The 13,306-nt window shown below is 44.3% G+C and overlaps 1 protein-coding gene, 1 non-coding gene and 1 pseudogene across 3 annotated transcripts in view; 1 reads left to right on the top strand and 2 right to left on the bottom strand.

Annotated features, from left to right (window-relative positions):
* The window catches only part of ULK2 (unc-51 like autophagy activating kinase 2), a 96,499-nt gene extending 95,714 nt beyond the window's left edge, over nucleotides 1-785 (bottom strand). Inside the window, exon 1 of one of the 2 annotated variants that reach the window (XM_039847474.1) lies at nucleotides 160-785. In XM_039847474.1, coding sequence (XP_039703408.1) covers nucleotides 160-249 — 90 coding nt within the window. In that variant the 5' untranslated portion in view covers nucleotides 250-785. The remainder of the gene's footprint in view (nucleotides 1-159) is intronic. The other variant, XM_039847475.1, reaches the window with a different exon arrangement.
* A 6,583-nt stretch (nucleotides 786-7,368) lies between these two features.
* LOC120589938 (uncharacterized) lies at nucleotides 7,369-7,487 on the top strand (annotated as a pseudogene).
* A 3,053-nt stretch (nucleotides 7,488-10,540) lies between these two features.
* On the bottom strand, nucleotides 10,541-10,643 carry LOC120589964 (U6 spliceosomal RNA). The gene has a single exon (XR_005649596.1). It is a non-coding gene; the product is annotated as a U6 spliceosomal RNA (small nuclear RNA).
* Nucleotides 10,644-13,306: the final 2,663 nt, after the last annotated feature.

Genomic DNA, 13,306 nt, shown 5'->3' with positions numbered 1-13,306 from the left:
AGGCCTCTGCGAGCCAAGTCAGGGGGCCTCCGCACGCGCGGCTCCGTCAAGCTGCAGGACCCCCCAGTCCGCCTGCGGCCGCGCGGGCAAAACGGAGGGCGGACGGCGGAGGCGCCGCAGGCCACACACCCTGGCCTCGCCCCAGCCCGCGGGGCTCACCTGGCGGTGCCGCCCACGGAAGACCACGGCGAAGGCCCCGTGTCCCACGAGGTCCCTCTTGCTGTACTCGAAGTCGCCCACCACCTCCATGGCCGCGCCCCCGGGGCATACAGCAGGCTGGCGGCGGCCGGGATCAGCACCGTCGGCCCGCCGGTCCGGAAGGCCCCCTCGGGCCGCCGGGCTGGGGCAGCCGCGGCCCCGTCCCCGGGCGGACGTTCATGCCGAGTGGACGGAGCGGAAACGGGAGAGACCGCTGCGCGGGGCCGGGCTCAAGCGAGGCCTGGCCCGGCCCTGGCTGCTCATGGCCCGGCCCGCCGCCGGCCGCGGGTTGGCTGGCGAACGGCCTCGGAGCTGCCGGGCCAGTGGCGCCGCCGCCGTCACTGTGCGCCCCCGGAGACGCCCGCGCGCCCGGGAGAGGTGCGGGGCCCGGTCATCCCCATCCCCAGCTCGTCTGGCCGCTTCGGCCCTCTCCTCCTGGGGCGCTGCTGCTGCTGCGGCGGCGACCGCCGCCCTAGGACCCGCACAGCTACGCTCCCCGCGCGCCTCCCGCCCTCAAGGTAGTGTCCAACGAACAGGCGCGCGCCACCCGCTCCCGCACCGACTGCCGGCCTCCGGCGACGTCAGCACGTCTTGTAGGATGGAACACATGACGAAGCACGCTCTCTCTGCCAGGAAAATGAGGGCGCGCACCGCTCGGGGTTCGGCTCGGCGACGGTACGCCGTCGCTCGCTGAGTCTGGGTGGGCGGGTTCTCACGGTTGTGGCCACAGCTAGTTACCCGCTGCAGGGCCTGGGAACAGATTTGAGCCTGCCACGCCCCGGGTTGAACCCGCTAAGAGGCGGAGTCGGAGAAAAAGGCCTTGAACTCCCGCTGCAGAAGGGACGGGAGCGTACCTTGTGCAATGTAGATCCCAGGGATCCGGTGAGGGCAAAGGAGCATCTCCCTTAAGCCAGGCAGTTCCCGCGCCCTCTAAAACATAAGTCATACTGGCAAACTGCTGGTCTTCCCCAGCACTTCTGCGTTTATTGCTCAGAGTCCCTGAAGACATGATGTAGGGCAGGATCCTGCACCTTTTTGGGTCCCTTTGCTTCTCTGAGAAGCTGATGACAGCTCAGAACCCTCTTCCCTGAGAAATGTTTATTATATGCGCTGTATTGCATATAGTTTCAAGGACTCTAAAAGAACCCCTGCTTTCCACCCTCCTGGTGTCCTTCCACTTTGACCTCAAGGGATCTTTCTTTTCTACCTGATTATTACATTTCAAGTGACGAAGAATTTATTTGTCAGCTTACCCTCAAGAAAATCTTACAAAACCATTTAATAAATTAGGCCCCACATTATAATGTATGTTTAATTTTTTGGCACATTTACTCTCAGGTTATTCCTTACCTCCAGAACTGTATTTCTCACTCCAGGTTAATTCCTGAAAACTGACCTCTGAAGGCAGGTCAAGGACCCTATCCAAACTTGAGGCAGTCAGCCCTGGAATTCTGAAAGGAACCCCTTCCCTTCCTCAAACCTTCAACATGTATTATCTTGGATTTCTGTTCCCACTGTTGTAGCCGCCAGCCCCGGAAAGACACACTGACCACCAGAACTCAGTGAGTTACAGGAAATAACGCTCTTTATTCAGCCAGCTGGGTCTGCCAGGGGTACGCAGACCCCCAAATTAAGCAGCCCCGAAATGTAGAGGTACAGGGTTTTTAAGCCCTAAATCCCATTCCTCATTCTGTCTTAAACACAAAGGTCTATTTTTCTCCTATTCACTACCTGTCAATCCACAGGTCGGTTGTGCAAGCGGGGGTACAGAAGCAGAAAGCTTATTGTTAGAATGTTATGTTCCCATGGGTGATAACCTATGTTCCCATGGGCGATAGCCTATGTTCCCATGGGCAATAGCCAAGCAGTAATTTTCCAGCCAGCACATTCCCCACTGGCCTTAGCAGAAAATCAAATCCTTGATTCTTCATGTGGAATTTGCTCATAGTCTCTATTTTGTAATACTAAAAGTCTAATAGAATTAATTTTCTTTCTTATATATGTAAACAAGAAATTGAGGAAACATGAGCCAAAAGTTAACAAGAAGGTTCAGCTACAGCAGATAGAAGGGTTGTTAGCTATGATGACCAATTGAACATCCTATGAAACCAGTTATTTGATTTTAGTCTCTGTTTTTCCCTGGCATCTAAATTTCTCTGTACTAGTTGTAACCTTTTTCTAATTATTCCAGAGTTATTGGCATAGAAGCAACAGGTTTCACCTAGAGCCATACATAATCTATCTTCTTCTAAGAATAATAAATGTAAACCTCTTCTATTCTGAAGGACTACTTCTGCTAGTGAATCGACTTGAAGTTCTAGCCTGCTGAGCTCAGTTAAGTTTAGGGGAGTTCCTACCCTGACATAGTAAGGGGTTTTTGGGTTTAGGCACAACCGGCAATCTTGTACTATGTCTGGGGTAGTCTTATTTAAGACCTTGTGTATTATCATTAGCAAAGTTATTAATGCTCCTTCTGTTTTCAGTTGTGGCTGGTTGAATGCCTGGGCGAAAGAGGAAAAAAGGAAGAAACAGAGGGTTAGACTTATGTATGCTTGAGTCTTAGTCTTAAGGGCCCGTCTTCCTGAGCTGTCCACTCTCGTGCTGCCTTCACGTGGGAGTGATGAATCCATGATGGGATGCTGTCTACTTTAACTGCAGTGGGCGTCGTCAGGTAGACAGTGAAAGGTCCTTTCTATTTGGGTTCTAGGCCTTTGGAAGTGAACTTCCAGATCCACACAGAGTCCCCAGGCTGAAACTGGTGGGGAAGTCCGTCCTCCGGAGCTGAGTGAACAGCACGAACCCGGGACCAAATCTCCTTCTGTATACTTTGAAGGGCCTGTAAAGATTTAAGTAAGCCAAGGTTACGCAGTTCTGCCTTTTTCTCATCTTAGGTACTAAAGGTGGGGATTTTCCAAAGAAAATTTCAAATGGGGTGAATCCATTAATATATGGAGTACACCTGGCTTGGAGAAGAGCAAAGGAGAGAAGTTCTACCCAGGTCCCACCAGTTTCTAATCCTAACTTGACTAATGTCTCTTTTAGGGTCTGATTCATTTGCTCTACTTGGCCCGAACTTTGGGGCCAGTAGGCACAGTGGAGTTTCCATCGCAAATTTAGGTAGCTAGCCAATTGCTGTGATACCTTTGCTACAAAGGCTGGCCCGTCATCCGACCCTAAAGTTCCAGGGAGACCAAACGAGGGAGAATTTCTCGTAGTAGTTTCTTCCTGGTGGGGAAGGCCTCTACCCATCCTGAAAAGGTGTCTATAAAAACAAGTAAATATTTGTAGCCCCCCACAGTCGGGGTTACCTCAGTGAAATCAACTTCCCAGTGGTCCCCTGGATAAGTTCCTCTTTCTCTATGCCTAGGTTCTTCTATCTTCCCCTTCTTTGGATTAACTTGGGCACAAGCCGGGCATCGTGAGGCAGTCTCCTCCGCAGTTCTCCCTTCTGGAGTATCTTAGTTCGCCCTACGTGTGTGGTCTGGTGTACTTGGTGGGGGAGAGTCCTTCCAAGGGCCAGTGAGAGCCTGTTTTTTCCATCTGGGGTCGTCCACCACCCCTGTTGGTTCTTAGTGGCTTCCTTGTCTTGAAAATATATGTTCTCTTCCGCTGTATAGGTTGGAGACGGAGGCAGTTCTGGGTAAGGGAAACAGTCAGTAGATGTGGTGGGGGCCCCACTAGCCTTGTGGCCGCTGTTCTTGTCTCTGCATTGGCTTTTTGGTTTTCCTCAGCCTCGGGACTATTCCCTTTTTGATGCCCTTTACAAAGAACAATAGCAAGAGCCTTAGGCATCTATATGGCTTCAAGTAAGGCTAAGATCTCCTCCTTATTCTCAATGTCCTTCCCAGCTGAAGTCAGAAGCCCTCTTTTCTTGTAGATGGCTCCGTGTACATGTGCAGTGGCAAAGGCGTATCAGCTGTCAGTGTATATTGTGACTGCCTTATCCTTTCCCCATCTTAGTGCCTCAGTGAGGGCGATGAGTTCTGCCTTTTGAGCAGAAGTCCTATGGGAAAGAGCCTGTGACCAGATGGTGCCAGTTAGAGTTACGACCGCTGCCCCAGCATACCTCCTACCTTCTTGCATGAAGCTGCTCCCGTCCATGAGCAGAACTTCATCAGCCTCAAGCAGAGGGGAGTCTTTGAGGTCTGGCCCCGAGGAACACACAGCGTCAGTGAAATCTGTGCAGTCATGAACAGGGATCTCGGGGTCTGGGTCTGGCAGCAGATTGGCTAGGTTTATGACAGTAGCTTTGGATTTTAGCCATATGTTTGGGGTCATCCGGTGCCTCCCTGTTGTTGAACACCTTCTGGGCTATCTCAACAAGTTGGGACAGGTTCATCCCTGCAAAACCTTCTAATTTTTGTCATTTATGCTGGATATCAAGGGCTGCCTGGGTAGCAAAGGCTATATTAATTGCTTGCTGGTTTTCAGGGGCCTCAGGATCAATGGGGGTGTATACCCGGTATGCCTCGTTCAAGAAATGCTCCAGGGGATTCCTGAGGTCCCTCCTTGTATAACTTCAGTTACCTCAGAAAGATTAGTTGGCTGACGAGCAGCCATCCTAATTCCCCCAATTAGAATCTGGTGGTACCGATCTAATGCTGTTCTCCCTGCCTGAGCATTGTGCTCTCAGTCTGGGCAGGTGGAGGGAAATTCCTCCTCAATCTGTTCCCCTGCTTCCTTGACTCTCCTCCCTCCCGCAGCTATCTTTTGTGTTTTAGTCTGAATGAGTCTGCACTCTTCTGAGGTCAAGGGGATAATTAAAAGCTGTTGGCAATCGTCTCAGGTGAGGCAGTGAGTCTGAAAGACACTTTCTAAGAGTCCCATTAATACCTGGGGTTTCTCAGAGAAAGGCAGATTCTGTGCCTTCCAGTTGTATAGGTCACTAGTCAAGAAAGGCACATAAACCATAAAGGGCCTGTCTGTGTGATGCCCCTGGGGTGGTGCTTCTCGCAAGGGGAGAATGGCCAGGGTGGTGGTATTGGCTGGTGCCCCACTCCGAGGAGGAGCAGATGGCCCATAGGGGTTACCTGCCCGCAGGAGGTGAGGCAGTGCTATTTGGCCTCTGTTGTCCTGGATTATAGGGCGGGGGAAGATCACTGTCCTCCGGTGGAGATGGGAGGACTGAGGGACTGGGCTGTCTTGGAGATTCAGTTGCTGCATGCTTCGGGGTACTCACAACTAAAACTCGTGCCTCCAGAGAAAGGACACACCGACGGAGCCAGGGAGGGGGGCGCGTTCTGAACAAGGTTTAACTGTTGATCAATGTAGGGAAACTGATCAGGATGTCCCGGATCTCCCGTGACAAATGTTTGGACAATCTTCCAAACATTTCTCATTAAACCCCTGTCAAAAGAACCCTCAGGAGGCCAGTTTACATCAAAAGACAGCCGCTCAACTTTACACAATGTTCTTAGTCTGGCCTGGAGAAAACTTTATACCATAGTTAGCTCCTTCTACAAACCCTTCTTTGAAATGTCGCAGGAGACTCCCCAAGGGTGTCTTTTGTGAACTCGGGCTTCCCCCATCGCTTGTGCACAAAACACAAAACAGATACTCAGACGAGAACAATTACTGAGGTGTAGGTGGACCCAGAGAAGTCCGCCGCCTAGACAAGACCAGACAAGACCAGAGACAATAAACAGAACCCGACAACAGGGCACAGGAGGCAGCATCCCGCAGCCTGGCCATGGTCTGGGAGATATGACTGCGTCCAGTCTCTCCACAGACCCCCAATGACCGGTCAACAGAAACAGAAAGGTACCTTTTATCCAGATGCTGAGGCCTCGGAGATTCCAGATTCCCGTCAGGACCAGGAACAAAGAGCGTGTCTTAAAAGTTGTGTCCTTGACAATTGCATTAACCCAGTTGTGGCATTCAAGGGCCCTGGAGCGTCTCAGATTGGCCATCCCTTTGAATCCGTAACAGGGACAGCAACCGCTTTGGAGGCCAGTCCAGTCTTAGATCCCAGGGCCACTCCCTGAGATCTCGCTGGGGCCTCCAAATGTTGTAGCCACCAGCCCTGGAAAGACACACAGACCACCAGAACTCAGTGAGTTATAGGAAACACGCTCTTTATTCAGCCAGCTGGGTCTGTCGGGGGTACGCAGACCCCAAATTAAGCAGCCCCAAAATGTAGAGGTACAGGGTTTTTAAGCCCTAAATCCCATTCCTCATTCTGTCTTAAACACAAAGGTCTATTTTTCTCCTATTCACTACCTGTCAACCCACAGGTCGGTTGTGCAAGCGGGGGTGCAGAAGCAGAAAGCTTATTGTTAGAATGTTATGTTCCCATGGGCGATAGCCTATGTTCCCATGGGCGATAGCCTATGTTCCCATGGGCGATAGCCTATGTTCCCATGGGCGATAGCCAAGCAGTAATTTTCCAGCCAGCACACCACTACTGTGCTAAACTATATAATTCTCTCCCTACTTCAAAATCTGGCCAGGTGAGTGTTAGACACTGAAAATCTGGAGCCTTCAAAAATTAAGAGTAAATCAAGCAAGTTTGTGCATACACACACACACACACACACACACACACACACACACACATCATTTGAAGATTCCTTACCTCTGAAATATTCTCTATAGTATATCTTTAAAGATGAGTATTTAAATAGGATATAGGATTTAATGTACCAAAATTCACTAAAAACCAGCTCTTCAGGAATATGTATGTTCTGCGTGTAGGACCTTGAACAAGTTACTTCACCTCTCAAGCCTCAGTTTCCTCACCTGTAAAATGAGGGTAACAGCAACTATCTCATTGTATTAAGAGGATTAAATGAGTTAAATGTGAAAAGCTCTTAGAACAGTGCCTGCCTTGTACAAAGCGCTATTTAAACATTTGTTAGGTAAATAAAGTGAGATCAAAGCTGGCCTTAGGCAACACTTCCCCAGCCCCAAACCAGTGCCACAGGATCTTTCCCTTTTCCTCCTCTGTATACTCCCTCAGGTGATTCTTCGGTGAACAGAAGCCAAGCTTTTCAGTTCTATGGATGGGCCTCCTACACCTGTGTAGGGGCAGTTTATCTAACAAATGTCTGGAGAAATCATTTCTGTTTAAAAGCAAAATTCAACTGAGTAAATTTTAAACATCTTACTGGCTTTATTCAATGATTAATGAATTGAGCAGCATCCCATCTAGCAGATAGAAACGAATTCTGAGTCTACAGCCGTGCCACCCTGAACAAGCCTAATCTCATTTGATCTCGGAAGCTACGCAGGGTCGTGCCTGGTTAGTACCTGGATGGGAGACCACCAAGGAAGACCAGGTGCCGTAGGCCTAAAAAATAAGGGATTATAAACTGACAAGGTCCTTGCAATCTGTGAGGTCAAGCAAGGGGTGCCTCACCTAAAAAAAAAAAAAAGAAAGAAAGAAAGAAAAAGAACTCTGAGGAGCTGTACAAAATGAAAGATGTTTACAGGCAGAAGGGAGCTGGAATAAGAAGTTTTATTAGCAAAAAAACCTAATTGGTTATTTTTTTCTCTTTTTTTTAAAAATTAATTTTATTATGGTGACATTGGTTAATAAAATCCAGTAAGTTTCAGGTGTATAATTTAACAGTAAGGAATATATATATATATATTGCATTGTGTGTTCACCACTCATAGATTTCTTTCTGTCACCACATATTTGACCCACTAATTGGTTATTGCAAGGTCACTTTCCTTTAGGGGATGGTAGGGATCTATCAGGCAGATTATTTCACTAATGCTGACCAGGCAATTCCTGATTGAATGGTTTAAGATTCCAGTTCTGGGAAAGGCCCAAACTATAATTGTCTCAGTTTAGTAACATGGGACTTAGCATAAAAGACTCCATTTGGGGCCTGTTGGCTTGTTTTTAACACATTCTATAAACGTTCCCAGCAAAAGCAATGAGTATAAAATTTTCAGATAGCAGGAAAGCAATAGGGAGGAGCCTTGTGGGAAAGGCTGCCAGACCTAGTCCAAGGTCTTTCCCCAGACCTTGGACTAGGTCTGGCAGCCTTTCCCACATTGTACCTGGTAGCAGCCAACATCCCAGGAGGAACAGGGGGAATCCTCCCACGCTTCCCAGAGGCAGTCAAAGCTGTTGGTTTGGGGATCTATCAAATGAGGCTTTGTTGGCCCTCAGTACCCTCCAGGAGCAGCAGTTCATCCTTCCTGCTGGTCACTTCACCATCCAGAAGAGGACAAGTATACCCTTTTCCGCTGAGCCAATGCATATTTTATGCATATCTGTGTCTCGCAGCTTCTGTTGTGGGACATAATTAATAATCTAGTCCTGTCAACAAGGTCACATTCACTAGGAAATTAAGCTAATTAAAGCTAATTAATATACAATTTAGAGTTCTTTATATTTAATATCATTAAAATTACAACCCCACACTAGGACATGTTTTAAGAAGCCACCGGAGGCCCTTAATTCAGACCTGCATCACATCCTGTCTGCACAGAGTAAGCATGGGCCCTATAAATACACCCTTGCTTTAAAAAATAAAGGCACACTTAAGGATTTTTGTCCTCGAGGCTCATTATTGAAGAGAAGTGGAAGGGGGCTTTTTGCTAAGGGAATGGTTAGTTAGGACTGTCGGTAGCAAATAACAAACGCCACACGAGGTAAAACAGAAAATAACAAAAGAATGTAAAAGTATAGCTGTGCCTCTCAGTTCACAGACAGGGCCTCAAAGCAAACTTCCGGTAGAACCAGGGACTCAAAGAGGGCTGCTTACCATTGGTGCCCTGCTTTTCTTTTCTTTCACCTCAGCATTCCTTTGACATGGCTGAAGGACATAAGCACTAGCAGCGACCAGTCAGTCTCAAGCCAAAATTCTTAAGGAAGGAATTTCAATTGTCCCAACTTAGGTGAGGTGCACAGAACAATCATCTAAAGCCAGGGATTGGTTTTGAGGGAGTCAAGTCTAGTTGTATAACTAAAGCTGCTTCCCAAAGCAAGCCTTCAGGTGCCAGAGAGAGGGAGAAGGTGATTGATTCCCTAGAAGCAGCTGCTGAAGCAGTAACCCGGGAGGTATTTATCAGAGGTCAAATTTAGGCTTAATTCAGGAATGGAAGCAAGGGAGATTTTTAGTTTGCTTATGAAATCACTCAAAGTTGCCAATCTGATTCACTTTCATTGTTCTTAATTTGTCCTATTGTGTGTGTGTGTATGTGTGTGTATGTAAACCTGACTGTTGATAAACTATTGAAATGTTTCAGTGTCAGTAAATTTTATTATAGTAACTGCAATGAGAGATAAAATTAATTACCAGTATAAATTTTAATATTATAAATTTAGTTTATCAGCCAAATGATGTAGGTTGTTCTGATGATAAAAGGGCCTCTGTCAAAGTAAATGTGAGAAATGTTCACGGCCCAATCTCTTGGGCAGGGAAGCATTCTGAGATTTAGAATAATTACCATTTTATTATTCTCCTCGAATCACATCATTGCTATTGCTTAAATTTGGGTTCTCTTCTTTCTATTCTGATTACACTGCCGATGCTTTTAAATTCTTGTGAATAGTTAGTGTGCACAGCTTTGATATTTATACATGCATAAATGTATTGTAAAATGTAAAAATAAAGTGCATAAAAAGAGATAATAAAGTTTAGATATATTTCTTGCTTTTTACAAAATATCATAACCACGAATCTTCTGAGTCATAAACATATACTTCTGAAATACTATCAAAATAACCTTCAACCTAGGAATTTTCCAATACTATAATTATATGAGAACAGCAAGAAGCATCTTTCTATATTGTACAAGAATCGGTATCAAATTTGCATTTCTAAAATGAAAAAGTTTTATTATTTCAACCAAAAATATGAGCAGCTAATTTTTACTATTGCTGTAACTGTTAGACACAAACAGTGCTCAAAACTTGAATCATTAAACGTTAAAACTTCTACATGCATATTTCATAGGAATGGCCATAATGTTCTGTGAATGCTAATAGTTGAAATAAGGAATATTTGCAAACATCTCTGAGATAAATTTTAAAGAATATCATAAGTCAGTCTCCCAAATAAAGCATTTGAAATATCAAAACTCCTAAAAGAATTATTTTACTGATGTGATGATAAAAAAAATATAAAAATCATTTTAAATTAAAAAAAAAAAATTTAAGCAGGGAGCATTTGAGATCTTGCTTCCCAGCATATGTCGTCAGTTTGGCTCAAATAAACTCTTAAAAAATTGTATACAGGTTTGGATGTTTCTTATGTCGATGTTTATTTGGCATAGTTAGCAGGATTTCTAAGAAGCCCACCCAGGACCACCCTGTAAACCCAGACCCAGTGATAGGTACAAGCATGGGCCCATTGTTTTGTTTGTTTGTTTGTTTGTTTGTTTAAAAAATATGGAATGCTTCACGAATTTGCGTATCATCCTTGCGCAGGGGCCATGCTAATCTCACATTGTTCCAATTCTAGTATATGTGCTGCCAAAGCAAGCACAAGCATGGGCCCATTATGCCCCACCAGCTCCCAGTTTCATATCAGGTGAACTTGGGTGAGTTTCTTTTAGAATTCCAGGCCTCCTTGCTTTAACTTAACTAGCAAGCCGTGACTTTGAGCTGTTCTTATAAAATCTTGGAGGAGGATAAAGGTTGATATAACCAGGGAAGGCAAAATAATAATAATAACAAGTTGCTGTTTTAATTTCGGCTTTTTAATTGGATTGTTTACTAAGAGTCTGAATAAAATCTTTGCTGGTCAAATGAGAGGTTGAACTCTCTTTAACTCTGAATAGCTAATGGGGTAATGACAAGTGTTTCAGATCCCCAAATCCAGAGTGACAGAGCTGGGTGCTTTGAAGTGTCCAGTGTGGTAATGCAGCTAATCAAGGAGAATACCCAGAAGAAGGGCAGGGTGCCCTGGAATAGGCTTACCCCAAGAGAGGGGCCAGAGAGGGGCGTGTGCCTTGCAAAGTATCACAGTTCTGTCAGGGTCTGGGAAGCTATCTCTGGTGAATAAGGATCTTTGTAGGTTGCCTGAGGAAAAATTTTCTCTAGAGCATAAAGCAGTCCTATAGAAATATCCATTGCATTTGGCTCATCCAGGGATGCATATAAAGCTGGTTTTTCCTAGAAATTTGTTCAGATTCTACAGATCTCAAAATTAACATGGGAAATCGTCCCTGTGAGGCTAACAAGCCCCCTGACAGTCATTTTTTCATTAATACTAAGATGGCCAAGATGAGGATGCTTAGATACTTCTAAACTAATTTTTCGTGTGCACAATTAGAAAAAGCCAGCTATAAAATTAGATAAAATGAGTGGAAAACATATTTAATTGGTCACTTGAAGTTTCATAAAGAGGATTTAGATAAATAGATCAATCCATGCTGTCATTTAAGTGTCAAACCAATTCTTTAAGGAATTAAAAATGGCTATCTTTATTTTAAAAGGAGGAAGGTCATTTGGAACTTGACTTGTCAAGTACAGGTATAAATTGTAAATGATTCCAAAACAAAAATTGGATCCAACTGTTCCCTTTTTGTGTCCATCTGTGTATGTCTACATATGTATGTTTTAATGTGAGATAATTTTCTACCTCAAGAAGGTATTGTTAAAATTAATTTAAAGGAAGCACTATTAAGAATTGGGTATGCTAAAATTCTCAGAAAGATAGACACAAACCCAAATGCTTTTAAAGTTTATGTGATCTAAGTTTACTCTTTTGTAAATAAAAACTAGCTTAAGTTTGTTGGTTTGAGTTAAACGGACATGTCTTTATTTTATCTGGGTTTTACAAAACTAAGTCTATGTTAATAATTGACTTTTATGTCTATGAAATATGTTTCTAGAACTATCTTCATAAGTTATGAAACATCTTCATAAGTCTGCTAAGCTAAAGAATGCTAATTGTTTACTTCTTAGTTTTCATTGGAAATTGAGGTTTTAAGGGTCGAAATCTCAACAAATGTAGGAACACCTTTGTGGTATTTCAGAAGGGTCCCTAGAACACCTCAAAAGATTTGTTTTTTATATTAAATTTCATGGGAAGCATTGTAAAATAAGCAATGGAAAACTTTTAGGGTATATTGTATTGGTAAACAATGGTGGTATATTAAACGAACAGTCAGGGCTATGGGAAAGCCAAGATGGTCACTTGGTTCTTCCTGCCTCCCTGGCTCCCATTTTATTTTATTTTTTTACATTCTTTTATGCATCACAGTGCATATAAACTGGACTTAGATTAAGAAACTTATGAGCTGACATTATTGAAAGGAGACATCTTACAATATTGCCAAGGTTTGATAGAGTCACTTCAAGAAACTGTTTCCTTTCACAGCGAGCTCCCAGGAGCCAAAGACTTTAAAGATCGTTGACTGCCACCTGGACATTTTGTTTAATGGATTGGACATTAAATAAAAGACACTTGCCAACCTCATTGGAAGGGATCTTATCAGGTGCCTACCCTCGAATGGACATCTAAAATTGTCTACGAACATTAAAGACTGCTGGAGGACAAGAAGCCACCAACACTGGAGGTGGACAGTGATCCCAAGACATGGACAGGGCCTGTATACCTATGAATTAATACTGAACTCAGAATCCATTTTATTTGATTGTCTTTACCTGTCTTCTAGTGATATTAGTCATAATAATAGTTATACTTGTTTTAGTTATTTAGAATAATATTTAGAACAAGTTATTCTTTGTGTTTTTCTATATAGTTCAATTGTGTATGATTACTGAAGATGTATAAGAAAAATGTTAATACTCTTAACATGGCTTATGTAAATGTTATACTAAATTCCAACTACCAAAAAAAATGATACAGGAGGAAAAACTACTCATGATAACGATAGTTCACAGGATAGAAATTATTCAAGGTTTTTTCCCAATGAAAGCCATAAGACCTGACTGCCATCCATTTATCTGCCCTTCCCTTTTTGGGAAAAATTCAGCCTCAACTCAGATCCAATGGTTATGGTATTGCCCATCCCCAATAGTCAATGAGATGACCTTTATACTGAGAATTCCTGGGAATGAGCCTTCCTAGGGCTTTGAAACCATACTATACAAGTAAAAGGTTGGTCATTAATGTATCTTTTGGATCGATTTATGATCAAAAGGGAGAACTGTGGATTAAAAAAGGGGGAGGTATTCTAT

Source organism: Pteropus medius, unplaced genomic scaffold, assembly GCF_902729225.1.
Source record: "Pteropus medius unplaced genomic scaffold, Ma_sr-lr_union100, whole genome shotgun sequence".
Taxonomy (NCBI): domain Eukaryota; kingdom Metazoa; phylum Chordata; class Mammalia; order Chiroptera; family Pteropodidae; genus Pteropus; species Pteropus medius.
The sequence above is the reverse complement of the archived record's forward strand: the minus strand, read 5'-3'. Positions and strand labels throughout refer to the sequence as shown.